Here is a 24,920-nt window from a genome sequence, read left to right as displayed (position 1 = left end):
AAAAAAAAAAAAAAAAAAAAAAAAAAAAAAAAAAAAAAAAAAAAGAGTGAATGAAGCTTTCAAATAGGTTTAACTTTTTAAAGCAGAATTCCAAAAGTGACTGCTGAGGCCCGTGGTTCCTGGTTGCTCACAGTGCCAAGCTCCCTGTGTGGTGACGTTGGGCCGTGCCACACCTTCCTGCACCCAGCCTGGCTCTGAAGGCATTTCTATGTGGGACCCGTGGGAGGGCTCCTTGGGGAGAATTTCTCAGGGGCATAGGCAGGACCAGAGCTCTGGGTTCTTGGCTATTCTTCCAGCCCCAGGCCCAGCCCTTGCTCCGGCTCCCTGACTCCCCCTGCACCCCAGCCTTTGGGGATCTCTTCTGGGGCAGCACAGGAGTCCAAGGGCAGTCCCAGTTCTGCCATCAGCTCACTGTGTTCCCACCCTCACCTGGGTCTCAGCTTCCCCAGTCTGGTGAGATGTCTCTCTGAGGGTCCTCTGGCCCTGGCAGCCTGGCAGGGCCGTCACACAAGCCCATTACTCAGGGCAAATATACCCCAGCCCCCTCCCTGACACCCCTTGCCCCCAGCCTCAGGGTGTGCCAGGCAGGGAAAAAGGTTGAGATGGAGATTGAATCTATTAGCCAGCCTATCTTCCTTACTCCTCCAAACCTACCTCCATGTGAAGCCTGGTTTTAGCCAAACAGAGAAATATTCAAATAAAGACAAAAGGTTGTTGCATTGTCTTATCTGCACAGGCTGTTCCATTTAGTGATGGGGAGCCCTGAGGGTGGGGCCCCATGGAGAAGGGTCAGAGAATACCCAGTCAGGTGGGGTTCTGCTGGGGAGGTGTTTGGAGGAGGGAGAGGAATCTGCAGATCGCTGCCAGCTCACAAGGTGTCACTGGATGGGCGTGTGCCTACCAAGGTTCATGGGCCAGGAGCTGCCTCACCCAGGCCCCCAAATCTACCCTTTCCAGAGCTGCTCCAGCTTTGTACTCTAGCCTCTACTGCCCATACCTATCCTCCTGTCCAACCCCTGACTGAGATCTGAGGCCTTTCCAGGCCCAGGCCCAGCTGGGGACGTACAAGCAAGTGGCTCCAGGGACTCAGTCAGGAGCAGGGCAGGCTGGCTGGAGACAAAACCAGTTCAGCAGAGCCTGGTTCTGGCCAGGGTCCCAGTCTCCCCCCGGCACTCCTCCCTCCAAGGGAGTGAGAGACAGCAGGGGCCCAGCGAGGCACAGGCTTGGGGCAGGGCCCCCTCCTCCCTGCAGTGCAAGCCCAGCTGACAGATGCCAAGGTGCTATTTGCTCACTGCTGGGAGCAAACTTTCTTCTGGACAACAAAATTGCTGAGGGCAGAAGGCAGCAGTACAGGGTAGCAGTTAACCCTTGGTGGTCTGGGTGGTGCTGGCTCCCCTGCTGTTTCCTGGAAGCCAGGCCTCAGAGGATAAGGGTGAAAGAGGACCAAGGGTGCTGACCAGTCAGGAAGCCGGAGGGCTGGAGGGGCAGAGAGAGCCCCGTTCTTGTGGAAAGACAGGTATGAGTTATTCTGTCGATCAGCTGTGTGACCATCAGCAAGTCACTGAACCACTCTGAGCCTCGGTTTCATCATCTGCAAAATGGGGGAGTGGCCCCTACTTCATAGTGTTGTTGGGAAGATAAATGACAAAGCATCTGGCACAGTAGACCATAAGGACACTGAGCCGGGTGATAAATGGGAGGGAAGTGGGAGGAAGCTGGATGAGTTGCTTTGCCCAGGAGAGTGGGTGGCGGGTCCTGGTCACCCCGAGCATGCCCACAGACACCAATGCACGCCCTCTTCCATCACGCACGGGGGTCTCACACCCACTCACAGGAGCTCACGTCTTCACAGATGGTACTGCTGAGGCCTTCAGGAAACAGAAACGGGAGCCGACCAACCTCTCTTCCACCCTGTTAGCTGCAAAGCCCTGCTCTGCAACAGAGCAAAAGGATGCGAAAGATACCTTCCCCATTTGGGTCCTGCATGAAGAACCTCTTTAGCACCAGCCTCACCACCCGCTTCTCAGCCTGAACAGGGATAGGGAAGATAAGGTGGCTGTTTTAGCCCCTCCTTGACTTTGAAGCCTCACTATCTCTCTCCCAGAAGCATCCACCAGTCAATTATCCCTTTCCCTTTAGGCTCAGCCCAAAGCCACCTCCTCCAGAAAGCCTCCCTTGACTACTCCAGGCCCTGTGACCACAACCACATTTGACCATTGATGACCTTGGGGCTGTGCCATTCACGGCGCAGACACTGGGGACATGTCAGTTCTCTAGTATCTTTATTATCCATTCCTGGGGGCACTCCTGGCTCCCCAACTCAGGGGTGCAGATGTCTCCCTGCACCGTGCCAGGTGTGGTGCGGATTGGGAGGCAGGGGGATGGAGCAGAGAGAGCCCTGGACTGCCTGTGGCCTTGGTCGAGTCACTGCCCTTCTGTAGGCTCTGCTCTGGAAATGCTGGGGTCAGAGGCAGGTGGAGGGGTCCTTTGTTGGGGAGCAGCCCTGGCTCCCTCTGTCCTCCAGGGGAGCAGCTGGGCCTGAGGAGGAAGCACCCCTGCCCTGGGGTCCCGAAGGCCCCAGAGGGCCCATATCCCCCTGAGAGCAGCAGCCGCCCCTCCCTGACCTTGGGCTCTGGAAGGTCAGAGCAGCAGAGCAGACTGCCCGTTTCCCCCCAGCTCAGGGCCTGGCTGAGGCAGGGCAGGCAGGAGGGAGGCCCCTGAGGGCGGGTTTCAGGCCCTGGGCCAGGCACTCAGATGGGGTGCACGAACTGGTAGACGAGGCGCTGGGAGATGTCTGGCTTCCGGATGATGCCCTTCTTGTAATACTGGCGGATGGAGCGGCTTAGCTTGTCATAGTTCATGGCGGGACGGTTCTTGCGGATGCCCCACAGCCGGGCCACCTGGGCTGAGTCCTCAATTTTGAAGATGCCTGGAAGAGTAGGAGGGCCCCGAGAGAGCCAGCGGTTTGAGTGAGTCGGCAGGAAGGAGAAAGACGCAGACCACCAGGTCAGCCTCATGGCAAACCAAGAGACCCTGTGCAGAGGCCTCCTTCTGCTCGGGCGGGGCCGGGTATTGGGACCCGAATGCCTACTCCCAAGGTGCAGTTGTGGTGAGGGTTAAAGAGATGTGTGCAAAGCAGGTGCCACAGGGCCCAGTGAATGGCAGAGAATACTCTGGAGTCACAAACTTCCCGGCATAGGTGAGTCTGTGTACCTTAGTGGGTTCCCTGGGGCCCTGCAGGCCTGGCCCTTGCCAGCCCCTGCTCCTGTGTGGGGTTTGCATGCCCTAATCCAAAGTCCTGTGTGGCTCCCAGCAGTGCCCACGGCTCACTTGGCAAGAGCACTCCTCCCCCATTACAGGCGTCCCTGTGGTTCCCAAGCCTGAAACAACATCTTTGCTATTCCCAGGCAGTTTCGGCCTGCGCAGGCCTTTCTGGCGGGATTAATTAATACGAGACGGTGGAGGGAGAGTCGATTTGGAGCTCGTTCCAGGAGCTGTGCTGTACTAAAGCTCCTAAGTGAGACAGAGTCTAGCAGGAGACAGATATGGACACGAATTGCACACAGACCCCCCAGGGCCATCTCATGAGAGCTGCGTATTTGGCATCCAGGACAAAGGTGGAGATCAGCTTCACCCCTCCGCCCGCCCCTGCCCCCATGCACAGTGCCTGGCAGGAGCCCCCACAACCTCCATGCTCACTGGCCCTGCAGTGCCCCTTGGGCACCCTGCTCACCCTTCTCCTTGTTGAGCCACCTAATGAAGCGGCCATAGCTGTGGGGCTTGAGTAGCAGCTCCTTGAGGAACTGCCACAGGTGGATGGGCTGCCCGGAGCATGACGAGTCCACCTCGCTGTCGGTCCAGCTTTCCTCACTGGTCGAGGCTGGGTGGCCAGGGAGGGTGGCAGTGAGTGGGAAGGGGAGGCCAGTCCCTGCTTCAGTGGCAGCCACCCCTCCACCCCACCCGAGCCCCGCCCCCACCCTGCCCCTGCCTGGCTCACCGCAGTAGTGAATCGCCCCAGGTGAAGTCCGCTCTTTCATCCAGGCCGCTGCAGGGCAAGGAGAGGGGGTTGGGGACCCAGGACAGGTGGAGGAGGGGAGGCGTTTGGGTGGGACTGTGGGGCCACAGGAGCCCCTTTGTGGCTGGGGGTTGCCCCTGAGGCTCCCTGCCACAGTCCCTGCCTCCTGCCAACCTGGGGAGGCAAGCTGGTTACAAGAAGCTGCTTCCTGGAAGAAAATTCAGGATTTCAGAGCTGGGAGGGGCCATAGAGGGCTTGCATGCATCCGCTTGTTCAGATGAGGACATCTGACATGGGGGCTTGCCGGGGCTGGGGCAGGGCACTGGTCTCTGACAGGGTCATATGAGTGGGCCCTGTTTCTACTCCTTGACTCATCGAGCAGGCACCATCTCCTCCAAAGCACCCGGCCCTGTGCAGCCAGCAGTGGGTGCCCAATGAGATTGAGACAATTTAGACACTCGGGCTGACGCACAGCCATTAGAAACTTAGGGCAGGCCGGGCGTGGAGGCTCATGCCTGTAGTCCCAGCACTTCAGGAGGCTGAGGTGGGTGGATTGCTCGAGCCCAGGAGTTTGAGACCAGCCTGGCCAACATGGCGAAAACCCGTCTCTACCAAAAAATACAAAAGTGAGCAGTGTGGTGGTGCACCTGTAGACTCAGCTACTCAGGAGATTGGGGTGGGAGGATCCAGTGAAACCAGGAAGTCGAGGCTACAATGAGCTGTGACTGTGCCACTGTACTCCAGCCTGGGCAACAGAGTAAGACCCTACTCAAAAAACAAAAACTAAAATTAAAACAGGGCTGCTGTGTACAGACTGACAGGGGCAATACCCAAGACATACTGTGGTATGCAGAGCAGTGTAATACTCTGCTACTATTTATGTCAAAAAAAATAAGAAGAAGAAGAACTGAATATATGTATATGTGCTTGAATATTCATAGACTTTCCCTGGAGAGATACTCAAGAAACTGGTAAGAGTAGTTGCCTCTAGGGAGGGGGTTGGAAGCTGGGGGTCAGGAGCAGGAGGGAGAAACTGTTTATGGTACACTGCTTTTCACTATGGTCTATTTTATAACATGCACATTTATTACTTATTTAATAAAAAACAAACAAACAAAAAACAAAATTTTAAAAGGAAAAAGGACTTCCTAGTATCCATGGTTGCCCCAGCTCTGACACCCTGCATCCTCACAGTCTGACTTCTACCTTTTAACCTCCCAGGTGCTCTGTCCCACAGCTCTCGGGCCTTGACCAGGACTGGGAGTGGGTTGGGGTGAGGAGTGCACCAGGATCCAGGAGGCAGCTCAAACTGGGGTTGAGATTCAGAGTGGAGTCCAGCTGGGGGCCAAGGGGCTGCTGCCCCAGCAGAGAGCAAACTCCTGGCCAGCATCCTGTCCCTGGCTTGGAGCCTCGGAGAGGCTGCTGCCACCCACGCCACATCCTACCTGACTTCCAGATGTCCAGGTGGGCGTGCAGCACATCCCCGCCCAGGGGCGAGCGCTGGCGGAACTGCTCCTCCGACATGGCGCACAGCTCCTTGCCAGCCAGCTCCTGGAACGCCTTGCCCACGGGGGGCAGCCGGTATTGGTGCTCTGTCCACAGGAGCCACTTCTGCACATTGCCGGGACTCCAGTCCACGGGATCTGGGCAAGAGGCATCCCCTCAGCTCAGGGGTGGCCTGAGAGCACCACCCCAAATATGGCCCCCCCTGCTGTGATGGGGCACCCACGGGAACCTGTGGCCTGAGACCTTGTGCTCCTGGGGGTGGGTGTAGGTCAGCCCGTGAGGGCCCCTGTGGAAGTGGGTACCCAAGAAGAGAGTGGGACGAGAGGAAGGAACCAGGGCCCTAAAAAATGAACTTGGTTCAGGGCAGGGTAACCTGGTGCATCTATACTGCCCGCCTCACTCAGGCCTTGGATCCTCCCAGATCCCTCCAGCCTCTCCAAAGGACCTTTCGAGGGAGCCCCCGACCCGGAGGGACAGTGACACTCTACCAGAAACACCTGGGCTTCTCCATCAGGTACTTCTTGCCTTTCCCAAACCCCTTAAGGAACCAGAGAAACACCCATCTGGGAATTAGTCTTAGAACCCCACCATTCCCTCCAGCCCCTGTATCTTACAGATGAGGAAACTGAGGCACAGGGCACTCTATCCCCTTGTCCTCCACGGAATAAAGGGCTGGATGCACAGGAGCTGCTCCGTGCACGTGTTAAATAAGTAAATGGCAGGGCACAGGGTGGTCATGGGGCAGCCACAGGCCCCAGAGGCCAGGAGGGGAGCCCTTGGCTAGGTCCTAGATATCCCCCTGGGGTGCTCCTCTGGGGTGAGCCTCATAGGCCTATAGGTGGGGGATAGGCTGGTGGGCATGGTCACAATAGGGCCTCCAAGTGAACACCATGGTCCAGCCAGTGTCCCAGCTGAGTGATCTGCAGGCTGGGCTGCCCCCACTTAATAAGCCCATTTTCCTCCCCGAGGTCAAAGCCATTTGTTTCTGTTCCCATTGTTCAGGGAGCAGGGCCTCCCTAGCCTGTGGGTGGGGAGGAGGTCTGTGGGAGAACTCCTGGAGTTGGCCTGGCATGGGCATTGGGAAACTGGAGGACTGGGGCATCAGCAGGAGCAGCTTCAAATGAGGACATCGAAGGGGCAGCTTTGGGGCCAGGGGCCAGGCCTGAGGAATGCGTGAAGACCCCTGCTTCCCAGGGAAAGGTGCACAGAGTTGAGTGCTACAGTGTCAGGGCCTGAAGACCGAGGGACATCACGCCTTCCAGGTCTGGCTGACAGACACATGTATGCCAGGCCCTGGGAGGTCCCCTCCTCATCGGGGCCTTTCGTCCCACCAGACCAGTGACACATTTCTCTATTTATTTGTGATCTGTTTCCCTCACTATAATGTCAGCCCTATGAACACAGGGACTTTGTGTTCTGTTCGCCACTCAATTCCCCAGTCCTAGAATAAGGCTTGGCATATTAGGAACTGCTTTTTGGCCCAGAGAGGTAACACATGCCTGCAATCCCAGCACTTTGGGAGGTCAAGGCAAACAGATCACCTGAGGTCAGAAGTTTGAGACCAGCCTGGCCAACATGGTGATATCCTCGTCTCTACTAAAAATACAAAAATTAGCTGGGTGTGGTGGTGGGCACCTGTAATCCCAGCTACTCAGGAGGCTGAGGCAGGAGAATCGCTTGAACCCAGAGGCAGAGGTGGCAGTGAAATGAGATCACGCCACTGCATTCCAGCCTTGGTGACAGAGCGAGATCCTGTCAAAAAAAAAAAAAAAAAAATAGAGGCCGGGCGCAGTAGCTCACGCCTGTAATCCCAGCACTCTGGGAGGCCGAGGTGGGTGGATCACGAGGTCAGGGGATCGAGACCATCCTGGCTAACACGGTGAAACCCCATCTCTACTAAAAATACAAAAATTAACTGGGCGTGGTGGTGGTCGCCTGTAGTCCCAGCTACTCAGGAGGCTGAGGCAGGAGAATTGCATGAACCCCGGAGGCAGAGCTTGTAGTGAGCCGAGATTGCACCATTGCACTCCAGCCTGGGCGACTGAGCGAGACTCCGTCTCGGAAAGAAGGAAGAAGGAAGAAGGAGGAAGAAATGCTTCTTGTTGAACAACTGTTTATTGAGCATCAATTATGTTCAAGGTGCTATCCTAGCATCTGGGGATGGAGTGATGAACAAAACACATGAAAATCCCTGCCTTTGTGGAGTGTGCATTCCAGTGGAGGACACAGAGAGTGAGTGAGATCAATAGATATGGTGCAGCACGTCCAAGGAGAGTAAGTGCTATGAGAGGAAGCAGGTGGGAACAGAAGGTAGGGGTGTGGGCAGAAATTTTAGAAATTTTTCTTCTTTCTTTTTTCTTTGTTTCCATTTTTTGTTTGTTTTCTTTACCATGTCCTGTGCTCATGGGCAGCAATTTTAATGGAGGGGTCAGGGAAGGCCTCATGCGGATGGTGCCATCTGAGCCAAGACCTGAAGGAAGTGAACCACACAGATATTTGGGGGAAGAGCGTTCTAGGCTGAAGAAGCAGCAGCGTAGTGAGTGTTGTGGGAACAAAGAGGCCAGTGTGGCTGGAGCAGAGTGAATGAGGGGAGAGCAGAGTCCAAGAGGAGGTGGGGGGGCACAGAGCTTGAATTCATATCATTCAGCACCTACTAGTGGGGACACTAGGCTGGCATGGTTGGGACACTAGAGATGGATAGAAACCTTCCCAGCCCAGGCTCACAGCTGACTGTGTAGAAGTGCCAGCATCCCCGAAGCTGCCCGAGGCTGGGCTAGAGGTGGCCAGAGTCCATCCAGCAGTACCCCGACCCACCTCAGCAACCTCAGCCTTGCCTGTGACCCCTCTTACGGAAGCGGGCACAGGGAGAGGGCTCACCTGCGGTGATGTTGAGCAGCTTGCAGGCCGTCTCGATGTCCTTGAGCACTTCGCCCACTACCATGGACTGCACCTGCTCCAGTGAGTGCTCCTCCAAGGTCAGCCCGCCGGGCACCAAGTCCAGGCTGCCCCCTGGGGCTTGGCTGTCAATGACCGGGCACTGCTCAGGCTCCTCAGGCGGCTCCTCCCGACTGCTGGCCCCAGGCGCCTTGGCTGCCCAGCTGCTGTCCTCGGAGTACAGCATGTCAAAGTAGGAGAGGTAGAAGGCGGACAGGCCCTGCTCGGGCGTGGCGGGTGGACTGGGACTCCAGTCCCGTCTCTCGAGACCCACTGCCCCCGCTGCCACCTTCTCCAAGCCTGTCCGCGACACTGTGTCGGGGGGCAGCAGGAGGTGGCTGGGGGACACGCTGCTCAGACCCGGGCTGGCGCTGCCCATGCCGCTGCTGTTCGGGCTGGCGGCTGTGTCTACGGAAATGAAAGAGGACTCAGGTTTGACAGCTTCTCCATCCCTGTGGGGGCCGCTAAGCTGGTTATGGGGATGAGGGGCCCTGTGGACAGTGGGCTGGGCCTGGGACAGAGTTCGGGGCTTCCGGGTCAATGGGCAGCCAGGACATGGTTGGGCAGACAGGCCTTCTGTCTGGGAAAGACAGCAAGGTAGGAGTGGGTGCAGGACTGGAAATGGATCGCTCCCTCGATCCCCAAGGAAGCCAGGCTGGCTGGGAACAGCAAAGCACATACACTGTGCTTAAAACAGCCTTCGGAGGTTCCTGACCTCATTCAGCCCTCACAATGGAAGGCATGATTGCCCCATTTGGCGGATGAGCAAACTGAGGTGGGGACAAGGGGCCCTCAATGTCTACATCTTTCCTGCTGTAGCAAAGCTTGTTTTTCTTCTGCTCTTTGACAAGGATAGGAGTGGAGGTGGCAGGCAGAGGCCACCATCCTAAAGGTGGCCATCATCTTCACCAGCAGGGAAGAGAAGAGAGGAACAAGGCGGGGGTGTGATGGGGTAGAAACCCTCCCACACGCCGGGCAGTTGGCCAGCCCTTGCCCTCCCACGGGGCTATCTGGGGGATCTAAGTAAACTCAGCATTCTTGAGGTGGCCTCTGAGCAAGAGCTCACGGGTGTGCGTCTCCCCATTCCCCGGGCTGGTGCACGGTACCCACCTCCCCTTCCCCATACCCCAGGCTGGTGCATGGTACCCACCTCCCCTTATCCTCCCTTGGAAGGTGCTGCCCCCAGGGCCCCTTCCAGCTCCCAGAGCCCTCTACTATCCCCGACGCCTGGAGGAGCATGTGGCCACCCGGAGGCAGTGCCACATGCCAGGCTTTCCAGGGGGAGCAGGGGTGGTGGCGAGATGGGGCAGGGCTCCAGGAAATACCTAAAACCCTTAGCAACTCAGCCACCTGCTCCTCACTGCTGCCCCAAGGCCCTCCAGGGGGAACCATCTGGCCTCAACACAAGCAGTCAGAGGCCTTGCTCCCCACGGGCCGCCCAGGCTTGGTTTTGCCCAGGCCCTTTTCCCTGAACCCCATATCAGAGTGCACAGTTTGGGTGAGAAGGGGGACTGGAGAGGTGCGCAAGCACTGATACCCCAGGATATTCTGGGATGGTAATGATATGGGGACCTGAGACTTAAGAATACATCAAGACAGGCCCGGCACAGTAGCTCACGCCTGTAAGCCCAGCACTTTGGGAGGCAGAGGCGGGAGGATCACCTGAGGCCAGGAGTTTGAGACCAGCCTGGTCAACATGGTGAAACCCCGTCCCTACTAAAAATACAAAAATTAGCTGGGCAGGTGGTGGGTGCTTGATTCTCCTGTCTCAGCTACTCTGGAGGCTGAGGCAGGAGAATCGCTTGAACTCAGGAGGTGGCTGCAGTGAGGTGAGATCGTGCCACTGCTCTCCAGCCTAGGCGATAGAGCAAAACTCTGTCTCAAAAACAATAACAACAACAACAACAAAACAAAGAATACATCAAGCCAGAGGCAGAAGATTTCCAACAGATATACACTCCTAATAATACAGAAAACCAGTTAGGGAGGAGGAAAGGAGCAGATCAACCTGTTAAGGGCAAGTTAATTTGTGTCCTTTCTCAAGGGTTATTTATATTTTCAAGCGGTGGTTCTTAAAATGTGCTGTCTGGGCCAGCAGAACCAGCGCCACCTGGGAGCTTGCTGGAAACCTGGATTCTCAGGTACTTCAGAACCACTGCATTAGCAGCTCTGGGGGAGACTCCGCAGTCTGGTTTAACTGGCCTCTGGGTGATTCTCACGCATGTTCAAATTTGAGGATCTCTGCTTTAAAGGCAACTGGAAGTGTGGGGGAAGGCTTTAATCAAAGCACTGAAATCCTCTCTAACGGTGACATTTATGGTGCCCTACTGGGACAGCGGGCGGGGAAGGGGGCTCCCTGATCCATCTCCAGTTACCCCGTGGGACTGACCCGCATAGCCTCCGTATGCAACTGGCATTTGCTTCTGCAGGTGGGACAAGGGAAAGAAGCCAGTTTGGAAGACACCTCCACTTCGGTAGGGCCACAGCTAGCCCATTCAATTTCACACAACTGAGAAAAGGACATCCCTTCCCCCTGGATAGCATAGCTTGACAAATGGAGCCCGGGTAGAATTTCAGCTCCCTCTGCCCACCGTCCTTGTGCAGTGCAACCTTCCCAGTGTTACATGGCAGCCCTGCAGCTTCCTGTGGTGGAGAAAATGCCAGCAGGAGGGAAGGGTGTTCCCTTTGATTTCAACTCTCCCATTCAAGGGCTCCTTTAAGTGACAAGGAAGGAAAGGTCAGGGTGGGGTGGGGTGGGCAGAGACCGAGGCGGGGCTGGGGATGTGGGGGACAGAGGGCAGACCTGGAATCATTTCAAGTCCTTCTGTGCAAACACTCGTGTGTGCTGTGGGCCCACATTATTTACTCAGGCAGTGCCAACAGCTCGCTCTGCCCCTGGGCCCCACCCTGGCCGGTGCCCATGCCCTACCCGCTAGGTGGCTCCACCCCTGGGGACTCCCCTCTGCAGCCCCCAACCCCTCCTTCATCACCCCCTGCCTGCCTCCCGCCCCGTCCACATCCCCAGAGCCCCCATGCCTGCCACGTTAGGACAGTTTCTGCCAACACCCTGGGTGCCACGCCAGGGAGACAGAAGCTTTTCCAAGAAGCAGAACTCGCTTCCCTTGCGGCCCTCCTGTTTGCTTGGCCTCAGCCACAGGTAGGACGGGAGGCAGCTTCTGTGTTTCAGGCATGGTTGTGTGAGGGGTCGGTGGGGATGAATGGGCAGGGCAGGTGGCAGCATTTGCCAGGAAGGGATATAATGACACATCCTTGACACATTTGCTGAGTGCGTGCGAAGCCCTCACATCCGTCCCCTCACCAGTAGAAAGGCAGCACAGGCCTTATTCTCTTTTTTTTGAGACAGGGTCTCGCTCTGCCGCCCAGGCTAGAATGCAGGGGCGCAATCATGGCTCACTGCAGCCTTGACCTCCTGGGCTCAAGTGATCGTCCTGTTTCAGCCTCCCAAGTAGCTGGGACTACAGGCATGCGCCATCATGTCTGGCTAATTTTTTAAATCTGTTGTAGAGACATGGTCTCACTATGTTGCCCAGGCTGGTCTCGAACTCCTGGGCTCAAGGGATCCCCCCGTCTCAGCCTCCCAAAGTGCTGGGACTACAGGCACAAGCTACCTCGTCTGGCCCAGCTCTTATTCTCATCCCTATTCTGCTAACGGGGAAGTCAAGGTGCAGAGAGGTAAATCCCCAAATCCAGGTCTTCTGACTCCTGGCTCAGGCTCCTTCCCCCTTTACACCCTACATTCCAGCTTGACCTTGCCCTGTACCTAAATGCCAAGGAATCTACTCCCCACCAAGCCTCAGTCCTAGCTCCAACACTTCCCTGATGAAAAATAAGTTAATGGTTAACTGTGTGGCCGGAGGAAAGGTTCGACTCTCCGCAGATTGGGGGTGGTGGGGAATGCTTCGTCCCCAGAGCAACCCAGGCCTGGAGTAGGGGGGCTTGGTTTACTGGTCAGGGAGCCAGGGCTGGTGTGCCCAACCTACAACTAGGCATCTCCAGGTTCTGGGCTGGCCTCAGGAGGGAAGAAGAGAGGACGGCACTGTGAGCCCCTGGCAGTGAGCACCAGTGCCATGTCCAGGGCTTTCACCCACATCACCCGCTTTCCTACCCACAGCCCCAGCGTGACACGGACTCCAGAGCCCTGCTTTATAGATGCTGACAGTGAGGCTCAGGGAGTCTGTGCAGCTTGCCCGGAGTTCTTCCTGACCAGGCGTGGGTTCTGCTCACTGGACCACACTCTCTCTGAGGCTCATGCTCTGGCCAGTCCCATCTTCCCAGGGGATCTGCCCACCTCCTGACTGGGTTCCTTGATGCTCTAAAGTCTGTCCCCACCTCTTGGCTGTTCATTCCACCCCACTGTTCATTTCCCTGCAGCACCCTTTCATCAGACCCCCCCTGTGCTCAAGAATCTCGCATGGCTCCCCATTGCCTCCCCTGCCCCATCCCAGTGGCTGGTGCCCACCTCTGAGTCCACCTCCTACGCAGCCCAGATAATCAGAGCTGGAAGGGGCCATATATTATGTGATTGCTTCATAGAATGGGAACAAGGAAGCTCAGAGTGGGGAAGGGATTCATGTGCTTATTAGCAGCAGGGTCCAGACCAGAACCAGGGATTGACATAGTGACCACAAATCCAAGCTCTAATGAGAATGGCATTTTATATCCACCCCGTGCTGTGGGCACAACATGGCTATTTTCTTTTCTTTCTTTCTTTTTTTTTTTTTTTGAGCTAGAGTCTCGCTCTGTCACCCAGGCTGGAGTGCAGTGGCCGGATCTCAGCTCACTGCAAGCTCCGCCTCCCGGTTTTACGCCATTCTCCTGCCTCAGCCTCCCGAGTAACTGGGACTACAGGCGCCCACCACCTCGCCTGGCTAGTTTTTTTGCATTTTTTTTAGTAGAGACGGGGTTTCACCGTGTTAGCCAGGATGGTCTCAGTCTCCTGACCTTGTGATCCGCCCGTCTCAGCCTCCCAAAGTGCAACGTGGCTATTTTCTAAGACGCCCCTTCCTTCTCATCACAATTCATCCCAAAGCCCTCCTGTCCCAGCAGGCCCTCCCTAACAGCTCCTTCCTGTGGCTTTCCAGGCTTGCCTCATCTGTGCCATGCAATTCAGCCCAGGATTAAATCCATCAGTGATGGTCTGCCCATGGGGACACATGTGCACTGGAAAAGCTGAGGCTCAAAGAATGGCAGGGAGGTGCCCATAGTCACACAGCACAGCCAGGGCCAGACCAGAGGCCTCCTGACACTCAGGCCACTGCTCCGTAGGCCGAGGGTCCTGGGACGTGCCAGGTGTCTGCCATGTCCATGGTCCTCAGATGGCAGGCCCCAGCGTTCCTACAGCCTTGGCCTGCCAGCCCCATGGGCTGCCGTCTCCTGAGCGATGGCTCCAGCTCCCAAACCTCGAGTTGATCTCTTCTGGATTAAGCCACATGTCTGGATTAAGGCTCAGCGTGTCCTGGCTCCCTCCTGCTCCAGAGGCCCCGGATCCCACTCCAGACAAAGAAAGTTTGGTAACAGCTGGTGGAGGCCAAGGCCCAGAGACAGGAGCAGATTGGTGGGGTGGCGGCCAGGGGGATTAGCCACCCTGGGCCCCTTCTCTCAGCGCCTTCCATTCCCCCAGGAAGGAAGATTAAGGAAAGAGAGCAGAGGGACCCAAAATGAGAGATTTAGTGCAGCTTTTCCTGCCACTACCCTCTGCCTACTCTCACCCCTCAGGGCTAGGAATGTGCCCCTTGAACCCTTTGCCTCCCAGGTTTTCACTCCCACACCCCAAGTGGCACCAGCAAAAGATGCCCTCCCTGACAGCTCCCGACACACAGTTTCCAGGAATGGAGTCACCTGGGAGGCCTTTGCTAAGGACCCAGGTTGCTGTGGGGGTTGGAGCCTGTCTTCCACATCCTGCTTGGTCCCAGCTCTCAGGCCCTACCTTCTGGCGGGGTGGTGTGGGGTAAATGTACCCTCGCCCCCACCTCAATCCTGAGACCCAAAGCCAGAGCTCAGGATCCCGGCTTTAGTCCCCATTGAGAAGAGCGCTGAGGGAATGACAGAGATGGTCACTCTGGGCCTGCTGCTCAGCCCCCAGCCAGCCTCACTCCAGGAGGAAGGTCTGACGGGGAACAGACCTCCTCTGGCTTTCCCACGTGGCCTACTGAGCTGGCTGTCAGCCCCTCCCTCCACCCATCCAAGCCTCTGGGCCCCCTTAAATGGGCTGGAGTCAGGGGCTGTGGAGGTGGGGCCAGGACAGGAGCCATGCAGAGTGGGCAGGGGCCACATGGGCTTGCCCTGGTCAGCACCTTGGAGAAGAGCTGGGCTACCCAGGCTGCAGGAAGTCCCAGCCAAGGCCACGGCCAGGCCCAGCCACAGCAGCATGTCTGGCTTCCTTGAACCCCCTGACCCCTGCCCTACCCCATCCCCTCAGGGCCCCCGCCTCTCTCTTGCCCTGCCGTTCCTCCCACCCCTTCTCTGCTCCTCCAACCCTCCCATAGGGAGGACCTCGCTGCAACCTCGCCCTTCAAATTGCTCTTCAAACTAGCTGGACCCAAGAGATGCGCCAGACCCCTTCCTTATGGCCCACCATTCACTGCCCAGAGCACCACCTCTGCCCACCGGACAGACCACCCCTCTGCCCAGGAAGGGGGCCCAGGCTGCCACCTCTGGGCCAGCAGCTCCTGCCCTCTGTCAAGCACTGCATTGTGGCCATCTCCAAGCACCTGCTTCCCCAGGGTCTCCAAGGGTAGAAGAAGGGAGCGGGGCGGTGGCTGAGTGAGAGAGACCTTGCTGTCTTGGACTCTGCATGAGAGTAGAGGAGGTGGGTTTCTTCTAGACCTCCTGGCTTTCCCCACCTCCTCTGGGCACAGACCTGTCCAGGCCACCTGTCCCCCTAACTTTTGCAGGAGCCCTGATCTGTGTGAGTTTCACCTTAGGGAGCTAGCTAGTGGGCCCAGGAGTTGGGTTCTGTGGGGGGAAGTATAGGGGAGTGGGTGAGGCTTTGTGGGGTGGGAAGCTGGGGCAGGGCCACGTAGCAAGAGGACGGGGCACAGGAAGCCAAAGTGGAGGGCCAGGGGACCCCAGTGGTTTTGCTCTTCCCACAGTTCCCACGGGCAGCAGGAACACATCTGCATCGGTGGCGCCTCCTCTGTGCCCCGCTGCCTGGGCAGCCCGGGTGTCCACACACACCCTCACTGACACCACCTCCAGCGCTTTCTGGGACAGGAGGAAGGTCAAACTGAATAAACTGCTTTGCCGGGCCCTCCCAGCTGGGGCAGCCAGCATTATTCCCACTTGACAGACAAGGGCGCTGTGACCTGCTGTGGGGCACCTGTCCATGCGTGAGCGAGCAGGGACTCGAACTCAAGACTCGGCTCCCCGTCCTTTCTGCTGGTGCTGACAGACCCGGCACCTTCTAGCTCCTAAGGTCGCCCCTGTTGACCATCCCCTTTGCCTCTGCTCAGGCCACCTGCCAACCCAGCCCCACAGCGGTCGCCTTGGTGGGGTATAGGTGGCACAGGTGCCCGTGGCCTGGAGGTACAGAGGCCCAATGCAGCCCCAAGTGGACCATTGTGGCTGAGTTTGCTCCAAAGGGGGATGTGGACTGGAAAGAACTGAAGACCTCCACTTCAGGAGATTCGGGTGACACCCAGCCCTATTCCCTCTGTAGGAGAGACCCTGGGTGAGTCCCTGGTGCCTCCAGCCCTCAGTCTCCTGCTCTGTAGGCCAGGTCATCTGTGAGGACTTTTCTAGCCCGGGCACTGTCTGGATTCTACGATCCATGAATCTTGCCATCAGCCTGGCTTTGGGGACTTAAAGAAGGATGGTGGGGACACAGAGGTGGACACCTGGGGCTCCCCTTGTAAGCAGAGGCATACTCCATTTATAGCTGACACTTTTGGCAGGATGAGGGGTGTGGCTAGGTGTCCCCCACTGTCCCTGGAGTTGGTGTCTGGAGGCTCTGAAAGACTCAGCCCACCCTTCCGAAGAAGCAGAGCCGGCTTCAGGCTGTCCTGCACCTCATGAGCTGCCGTCAGGCCTGGCTCCCACCCCAGCAGCAGCACCTCCCCGCCTCCTCCAGCCAGCAGGGACCCCGGCCCAGACAAACCTGGGGCTTGCAGTGAGTCGTGCTGACAGGGCGGGGACAGAATCCAGTTTCCCACCATAGCAAGTACAATTCTGCTCAACTTTCAGGGATTTCCAGAAATTGCCATTCATGTCTTCCTTCAGCCCTGGTTGAGCCCATGTGTATGTCAACACATTTCACTTCTCAGCGCCCCAGTCAGGCCACTTGGCCCCACCAAGGCTGCCACGCCCCCACCACCAGCACATCCCCACTCCTCGAAGGGCCGGGCACAACACCTTCCCTCTTCCCTACCCTCCTCCAGCCCCGCATATGGTACCTCCCAGCTTGCCACCGGACAGGGGCCGTGAGGTTTCCTGGATCTCTTGCTCCCCACAGCCCTGCCCAGCCAGGCAGCCGGGTCGTTGAGGGCATGAGGACACAGGGATGTCACCAGAGCTCTGCTGCTCCTGCCTGAGGCACCTTGGCCAATCCTCTCGGCCTCAGCCTCTTCAACAGTGAAATGGGGACTCATAAAGACAGCTGTGTGTCTGGATTTTGAAGTCACCAGGCAGGACAGCGATGTGAGAAAGCTTCACCATCTCCCAAGAGGTGTGTGTCTACAGTGGTGACTGCTGTCTCTATCTTGTGTGTTTCTGCGGCCCCCTCCAGACCCAGCACAGGCCAGGGAAGGCAGAGGCCCTCCACACACCTGGTTGTTGATCTGTAAAATCTTGATGGGCTGAAGGGCAAAAACGTTCCTGCGCCCTGATCCTCAGGCCCTGGAGCACACCTCCAGGCTTGGAGAGGGGTGTTAGGACAAAGTGAAAGACTCCAACATCACAGAAGAGAAAAGTCCAGAAAGAACTGTCCTGACAGGCTAAGAACAGAAATTGCTTCAAACAAGGTTGAGATGGACGGGAGTGGGTTATTAAGGGGCTATCAGGACTGGTTCCCACCTGTGAAGTGTCAGCAGAGACACATCCTCCTTTTGTCCTGGCACAGAGTGTGGGGTGGGGCAGAAGGAGCCAGGTCCCAGCGGCCCTCAGAGCAACTTGCTACCCCAGGAGCAGAGAAGCCTGGGCCTTGCCCCGCAACCAGTCTCAGGTGCTGGAGCCCCGGGCTGGGCAGTCTCTCTAGCCACGTCTCCCCTGTGCCAGAGCTAGAGGGAGAAGGAGGGGGGTCTTTATCCTGGTGGTGCCGTTATAATCCTGGGGAGGTCCTGGTCCCGTCCGACCCCCAGCAGAGTCACACTAAGGTCCCTGGCTGGGGAGGAAGGATGAGCCTCTCCCTCCCCAAGTCTGGAGGCCCTCTTCTACCCACCCCCAACCCCAGCCGCTGAGAGGTGGAAGAGCAGAATCTGGCAGGGGGCGCCTCCCAGGCTGAAAACATGCAAACTAGCCAGGAGAAGGAGCTTGGCATTAAATGTCAGGAAGAGCCCAGGGCAACTCGGCTTGTGCAAAGTTTGCTTTGGGAAGAGTTGTTCCACCTGACAGGCCACTGGCTTGGCTGGGGGCACAGGGTGGGGCATGAACGGGGTGGGGGTGGGGACCAGGAGAGGGTCCCAGACCAGGTTTGATCCCTGACTCTCTGCTCTCTAGCTCTGGGGCTGGGGCCAGTGACTCGGCCCCCTCTAAGGCTCAGTTGTCTTGTGTGTTAAATGGGGTGTCAAGAGCATGTCGTAAAGGGGTTGTGGAGATTGAGATGGAGGGTGAATGGAAATCATTTATGATGGGCTGAGCGTATGTGAGGGGGGCCCTGGGCGCAGGTGAGGGGATCGGCTGGAGAAGAGGAAAGAGGGAATGGGGTGAGGAAACCAGGGAGCAAAGGAAGAAGCAGAAGGTGATGGAGAGTAGAGGGGGTGGGCCAGAGGGTGGAGTCTGGGGGGAGCTGAGGATGGTGATGAGGGAGGCTGGGGCCATGTCCTGCTCTCTAGCCCAGTCCAGGCAGCTGCAGGCTTCGCCCATCCTCCCTGCCCTCTAGGAGGAGCCAGAACCAAGAATTCTTGCCCCACCCACTTCCCCACCGCCCAATGCCCAGGAGACAGGCTGGCAAATCCAACTCCTACACAGCCTTCAAGGTCCTGCTCCAGGCTGCCTCCTCCATGAAGCCTGCTTTAATAGACAACAGCCTTGTCTGACCTTCTTGTTTCACAGACAAGGTGTTGCAAGTACAGTGAGGAAAAGTGACCCACCCACGGTCCCACATGGCGCGACCTCACCTGTTTCTTCTTGCCCTCCACCTAGAGGGTCTTTGTCCCCCTGTCAGCCTAAATTAACTTCCCCAGGTTACACTCAGGCTGCAACAAGTCATTTAGCACAAAACTGCTCTAATGGTTTCAGGGCCATTCACTTCATACTTGCAACGACCTCATGGTAAAAAGTGGGTTCTCCTGGTTTTTGCACTTCCTGCCAGCATCACACTTTCTGAGCATCGACTGAGCACTACTGAGTGCAGCCCTATTCCCTCAGACTTGGTTGACAGGGAAGTCCGTCTAATTCAGAGGGTCCTTGTGAAAACCGAAGTGTTTTACAGCTGACAGTGTGCAATAAGCAAGTCTGGTAGTTTTCAGCTCTGGATCGCCCCTCATGGGGCCTCGCTCAGAGGAAATGCACTATCAGCCTCTCAAAGGCGAGGGTGGGTCCCCTACGCAGTGAGACCACCTCCTCCACACAGCCCAACCTGCCTGGGAGCTCCAAGGATGGCCCCCGCCATTTGTTTGTGAATTTGGGGTGGTGGGAATCCAAGTTGGGGGTCCTTGGCTCTGGCCGTTCTTGCAGGTGGGTGGAGCGAAGCTCAGCTGGCCTGGCTGAACCATGGCCTGGGCCTACCTATCTGGTGGGGCGTCTCCTCCCCATCCCTGCCCACCAGCTTGGGCCTGGGGCAGCCTGGATGCCTGTTTGCTTTGTTACTCAGCTGAGCAGCTGGTGATGGGGAGATGGAGCTTTATTGGGGAGGTTGGGGCAGGAAATGAGGCAAGTCCCAGCCCTGGCTGAGGAGGAGGAGAAAGCCTATGGCCATCATAAAGGACACAGGCTACGCAGGGCTCACGGCCTGGGTGTGGGCTGCTGGGTGGCCCCAGCTGATAGGTGAGGTGAGGGATCTGGGCCTGCCCATCCCCAACATGCATTCACACACACACACACACACACACACACGCTCACACGCACATGCGCACACACACACACATGCGCACACACACCTTGGTCAGCCTCAGGGGCACCCAGTTGCCCCGGCCCTTCAGCTTCCCACCCTGTCATCCCACCACCCACTTCCTCTCACTACTGCAGGAATCTGGCAAATTGTAGAAATGAGCACCTTCGAGGGACCGCTACTGTTGCTTTCCTTGTGTGTCAAGACCGGGACCCAAGGCTCTCCGCTTCCCCCAGTGTCCAAGGGCTCAGACAGTGTGCTCGGCAGTGACCCCCGCCCCGTTTCCTGTGCCCATCTCTGCCCAGCCTAGCTCCTGGGTTCTGGACCTGTCTCCCCTGCCCCGACCTGGACCCGGCCTTAGCCTCAGCCCTGACCCATCAGGCTCCAGCAAGCCCCTGCCCACTGGTGGCCTGGCACCAGGGAGACCCTTCCTCAGCAGAGCAGCTGGGCTGGCAGCAGCAGGAAGCCGCTTGTGTTTTGCCAGCCAAGCAGAACTGGCTGGGTCTCAGGGGCTGCGGCTCTGCATTTGCGTAGCGGCCTCCCCTCAAGCTGCGCAAACTGGGCTCAGTGTGGGGTACTCCAGGCCTTGCCAAGCAAGGGGGCTCACCCAGCATGTAAAGTTGGCCCAGGGAAGCAGTCTGGGGAACATGAGGAGGGGGCAGGGAATTCTGAGGGTAAAGGGACCCAGGTCACAGGGTCACTGATGACAGGGAGATGAGCTCTGAGCTGGCAAAGTGCACTCCCTCCAAGTCCTGCCTGCAGTCGCCCACCCCTAAGCTGGCAGGGAAAGACCCCGTGCCAGGGTACCCGCACCTCCCGTTGGACTCACCTGTTAGCTGCCTGGTGCCCAGGGAGCTGTCTGCTGCAGTGCCAACTTCAGGGGCTGGGAAGAGGTGTGGGCTGCTGAGGCCACTGGTGTCTCAGCCAGGCATCTGGGGGGCCAGTGGAACCAGGGGCCAGCAGGGCTGGTGGCAGAGGCAGCACTCAGATTGGCCACTGGGGACCTGGCCACCCTCAAAGGGTGGCACTCTGAGGTCTCAGGGCTGCGTGCCTGTAGGGAGTCCCCTACCCCTAGCCCAGGGCTGCCTGCTGGCACTATGGCAAGGCCAACCTGAGGAGTTTGCAGGGGGCTGGCAGCAGGCTTGGAGGACTGGGTCTGTGGGGCAGTGTGAACGCGGCACAGTGCAGGAATGTGCTGGGAGGAAGTCAGACAGCCGCGAGATGAAGAGTTGGCCAGGGCCTGATTTCCCATTATAAGTAATCCTTCCTTATTTACCTGAACAAATACACTCCTTGCTTACCTCAGACCACAGGCAGGCTCCCGGTTAACCCTTGCAGGTCTCCCCCTCCTTGCTGGGTGATTCATGCCCTGACACCCAGGGGACTTATTCATTCACTTGCTCATTCACTCGTTCATTGGTTGCTGCATAGCCACTCAGCTCATATTACGTGCAAGGTGCCGGAGATACGTCAAGTGGGTCCAGGGCTGGAGTTCTAAGATGGATCAGCTGAGGGCCAGGGACAGAGAAGTGAACAGCAGTGGAGATCCAGAGCCACCCATGCCCTGATGGAGGGCTGAGGGGACTCTGAGGGTGGGCACCAACCAGGGAAATCAGTGAGGGCTTCCTGGAGGAGGTACTGTCTGGCTACTTAGGCCAGGGATGGAGAGAGCTTCAGAGAACCCTGGGGAGGGGTCCCGAGGCTTGTGGGCCAACCACGACCTGGTGGGAACTGTGTTCTCCATGCCCCACAGGGTCCTCATGCAGACCTGTCACACAGTGGCGGTGAGGAAGGACTCAGCTCGCTTTCCGAGGCCCGCAGTGGGGCGCCAGCCAGCAGCAACTTACTCTCCCACAGCCCCAAAGGGTGATGGCAGGGACGCCACGCAGGACAGGGGTACCCACCACCAAGCACTTGCTGCCCCAGCCCCTCCACCTCCCTGAGCCCCGCGGGGGCCACACATTCCAGCTTTTGGCTTCCTCCATGTCCTGCCAGGTGGGCTGAAGGCTGTCCCTGGAGGCTGGGCCTTCCTTTCTCCAAATCATCTCAGAAGGGTTTCACGTACCTGCTACCTCCATTCTGACAGGGGAGAAAGTTCTAGATAATGCTGATTCTTCTCTTGTTTCAGGAGTAACTGTGTAACTGCCCACAGCATGAGGATTCTGGGGTTCCAGGGGATCCCAAGGCCTTTAGAACTAGCCCCTCACCTTCACCAATATCCACATTCTCCAACGTAAGGTTGCACTTTGCACCCCCAGGGAGCCCTGTACTTGGCTGTTGTCGTCACTGGCACCTTGGTTGAGGATCAGTTATCAGTCATTCCCCAGAGAAGTCTGAGGTAGGACGGAGTGGAGGAAGGGGAGGTAACACAAGGTCCTGAAATGGTACACTCGACCATTCCTAATCCCCAGTGGTCCAGCCCTCCAGGGTCAATAAAGACACGCTACGTTTCCAGGTGGACCTCCTTCCCCTAGAGTGCGTTTTTGTGCCTGCTTCTCTGCTGGCCAGGCCTTCCTCCTCCCTCTTCTCACAGAAGCCTGGCTTATATCACAGCATTCTGATGCATTAATAATAATGGCCACTGCTTAACAGGCACCTACTGTATGCCTGGCACTGTTCGGTGCTCATGAGATGCTAAGCTGTTAATCATACTATAAGCACTATAATGTGGGTAAGTACGAGGAAGACCTAATTAAATATTTATTGAGGCTGGGCGCAGTGGCTCATGCCTATAATCCTAACACTTTGGGAAGCCGAGGCGCGCAGATCACTTGAGATCAGGAGTTCAAAACCAGCCTGTCCAACGTGGTGAAACCCTGTCTCTACTAAACATACAAAAAAATTAGCTGGGCGTGGTGGTGGGTGCCTGTAATCCCAGCTACTTGGGAGGCTGAAGCAGGAGAATCGCTTGAACCCAGGAGGGCAGAGGTTGCAGTGAGCCAAGATCCTGCCACTGTACTCCAGTCTGGGCAACAGAGCAAAGCTCAAGAAAAAAAAATTGTTTATTGAGTGGATAAGGTGTCAGACATAGCTGTCAATTCTCCCCTTTTCCTCAGTAAACAAGGCTTGATTTTTATTTTGTATTTTATTTATTTTTGTAGAGACAGGGTCTCCCTATGTTGCCCAGGCTGGTCTCGAACTCCTGGCCTCAGGCAATCCTTGTACCTTGGCCTCCTAAAAGTGCTGGAATTACAAGCATGAGCCACTGTACCTGGCCAAGGCCTGGTTTTTACCTGGGCACATGGCTGCCTAGAATTAAGACTGGAGACCATGATTCTTAGCAAACTATCACAGGAACAGAAAACCAAACACCGCATGTTCTGACTCATAGGTGGGAACTGAACAATGAGATCACTTGGACTCGGGAAGGGGATCATCACACACTGGGGCCTATCATGGGGAGGGGGGAGGAGGGAGGGATTGCATTGGGGAGTTATACATGATATAAATGATGAATTGATGGGTGCTGACGAGTTGGTGGGTGCAGCACACCAACATGGCATAAGTATACATATGTAACAAACCTGCACGTTATGCACATGTACCCTAGAACTTAAAGTATAAAAAAAAAAAAAAAAAAAAAAAAAAAGACTATCCCAGCCTCCCTTGCAGCTAGATGTGACTGTATGACCAAACAGAAATGTTATGTGCCAAGATTTCTAGGAATCTTTCTTAAAAGTAAGCTGGCATGTACCATTTACTCCATTCTTATTTATCCTTCCTCCGTCTTGCTAGGTGGAATGCAGCTGTGATAGCTGGCATTCTGGCTGCCATCTTAGACCATGAGGACAAGACAGTAGAGCAGCGAGCCAGAAGGAGCCTGGGTCTTTCAGGATTATGTAAAACCTCCATACCAGCTGCAGACTGCCTGCCTCAGGACTTTTATGAGAGAAATGGACTTTTCACTTTTATTAAGTGGGAATTCTTATTGGTGTGGCCTCACTCAAGGCCCAAGGGAGCACTTCACAGGGGTCTCCTGAATGGATGAGCCCAGCTAAGCCGTACCAGCTGTGGACAGGGTCTCTACCCATTTAAGCCTGGAGTAGGGAAACAAATGTTGCCTCTGGAAGCTGGAAAAGGTCCACCAAGAGGGAGCAAGGGAGGGCTCCTCCATCTGCTCAGCTGGGCTCATACAGGCCCAGCCTCCAAGAGGCTGCTTGGGGTGGACATCAGTGGTGTGCCCAAGGTGGGTTGGGTGCCCATCTAAGGCAATGCTGGTGGGCTTCAGGGGAGGAAAGACCAGCTTTCCCAATGAGGGAACTCTGGGTGACACACATCTTCTTGACACCCTGATCCACTGGGCATGATGTCTTGGCACCAGCTTGGGATTTGATCAAGTATATGTCCTGGTTCTGTCATTTTCCAGCTTTGTGACTTTAGGAAAGTGTCTGAAATCTGCTGAACGGTCACCTCCCATATCCAAAGAACCCTGAGAGCTACTGTGAGGAGGGAGACAATGCTGGTCAAAGTGCCCCATGAACCTGGTTGCCCTGTTCCAGTGCCTTGCTGACCACGAACCCGGCCATGTGTTTGATAAATGCCATCTTACTCTTCACAGCAACATTTACAGGTAGATGTTGCTATGCCCATTTTTCTTTTCTTTTGTTCTTTTTTTTTTTTTTTTTTTTTGAGATGGAGTCTGGCTCTGCTGCCCAGGCTGGAGTGCAGTGGCCGGATCTCAGCTCACTGCAAGCTCCGCCTCCCGGGTTTATGCCATTCTCCTGCCTCAGCCTCCCGAGTAGCTGAGACTGCAGGCGCCCGCCACCTTGCCTGGCTAGTTTTTTTGTATTTTTTAGTAGGGACGGAGTTTCACCGTGTTAGCCAGGATGGTCTCGATCTCCTGACCTCGTGATCCGCCCGTCTCGGCCTCCCAAAGTGCTGGGATTACAGGCTTGAGCCACTGCGCCCGGCCTCTTTTTTTTTTTTTTTTTAAGACAGAGTCTCACTCTGTAACCCAGGCTGGAGTGCAGTGGCCTGGTCTGAGCTCACTGCCACCTCCGCCTCCCGGATTCAAGCGATTCTCTTGCCTCAGCCTCTCGAGTAGCTGGGATTACAGGCACGCACCATCACACCTGGCTAATTTTTGTACTTTTAGTAGAGACGGGGTTTCGCCATGTTGACCAGGCTGGTCTTGAGCTCCTGACCTCAAGCTATCTGCCTGCCTCAGCCTCCAAAAGCATGAGCCACTGGGCCAGGCACATGCCCATTTTTCAAGTGAAGAAATTCAGGCTTGTACATGCC

General features: G+C 56.6%; 1 protein-coding gene across 1 annotated transcript; it reads right to left on the bottom strand.

Moving 5' to 3' along the window:
• Positions 1-2,265: 2,265 nt before the first annotated feature.
• Positions 2,266-20,910, bottom strand: SPDEF (SAM pointed domain containing ETS transcription factor). The gene is made up of 6 exons (XM_017853661.1): positions 20,509-20,910; positions 8,399-8,863; positions 5,461-5,658; positions 3,998-4,045; positions 3,734-3,880; positions 2,266-2,929 (listed from the first exon to the last, which is right to left on the bottom strand). The coding sequence occupies exons 2-6, from the start codon at positions 8,832-8,834 to the stop codon at positions 2,751-2,753; spliced, it is 1,008 nt and encodes a 335-aa protein (XP_017709150.1). The 5' UTR covers positions 8,835-8,863; positions 20,509-20,910; the 3' UTR covers positions 2,266-2,750.
• Positions 20,911-24,920: the final 4,010 nt, after the last annotated feature.

This window comes from Rhinopithecus bieti, unplaced genomic scaffold (assembly GCF_001698545.2).
Source record: "Rhinopithecus bieti isolate Rb0 unplaced genomic scaffold, ASM169854v2 scaffold_36553, whole genome shotgun sequence".
Lineage (NCBI taxonomy): Eukaryota > Metazoa > Chordata > Mammalia > Primates > Cercopithecidae > Rhinopithecus > Rhinopithecus bieti.
Note: the sequence above shows the minus strand (reverse complement) of the source record. Positions and strands in the feature narration are given on the sequence as shown.

Excerpts from the sequence above, each read along its gene's own strand:
- SPDEF (XM_017853661.1), bottom strand. The coding sequence starts at position 8,834 with ATGGGCAGCGCCAGCCCGGGTCTGAGCAGCGTGTCCCCCAGCCACCTC. Across the intron at positions 5,659-8,398 it reads GCTGCTCAACATCACCGCAG|ATCCCGTGGACTGGAGTCCC; the intron begins GTGAGCCCTCTC and ends CCTCTTGCCCAG. Across the intron at positions 2,930-3,733 it reads GTGGCTCAACAAGGAGAAGG|GCATCTTCAAAATTGAGGAC; the intron begins GTGAGCAGGGTG and ends CTACTCTTCCAG.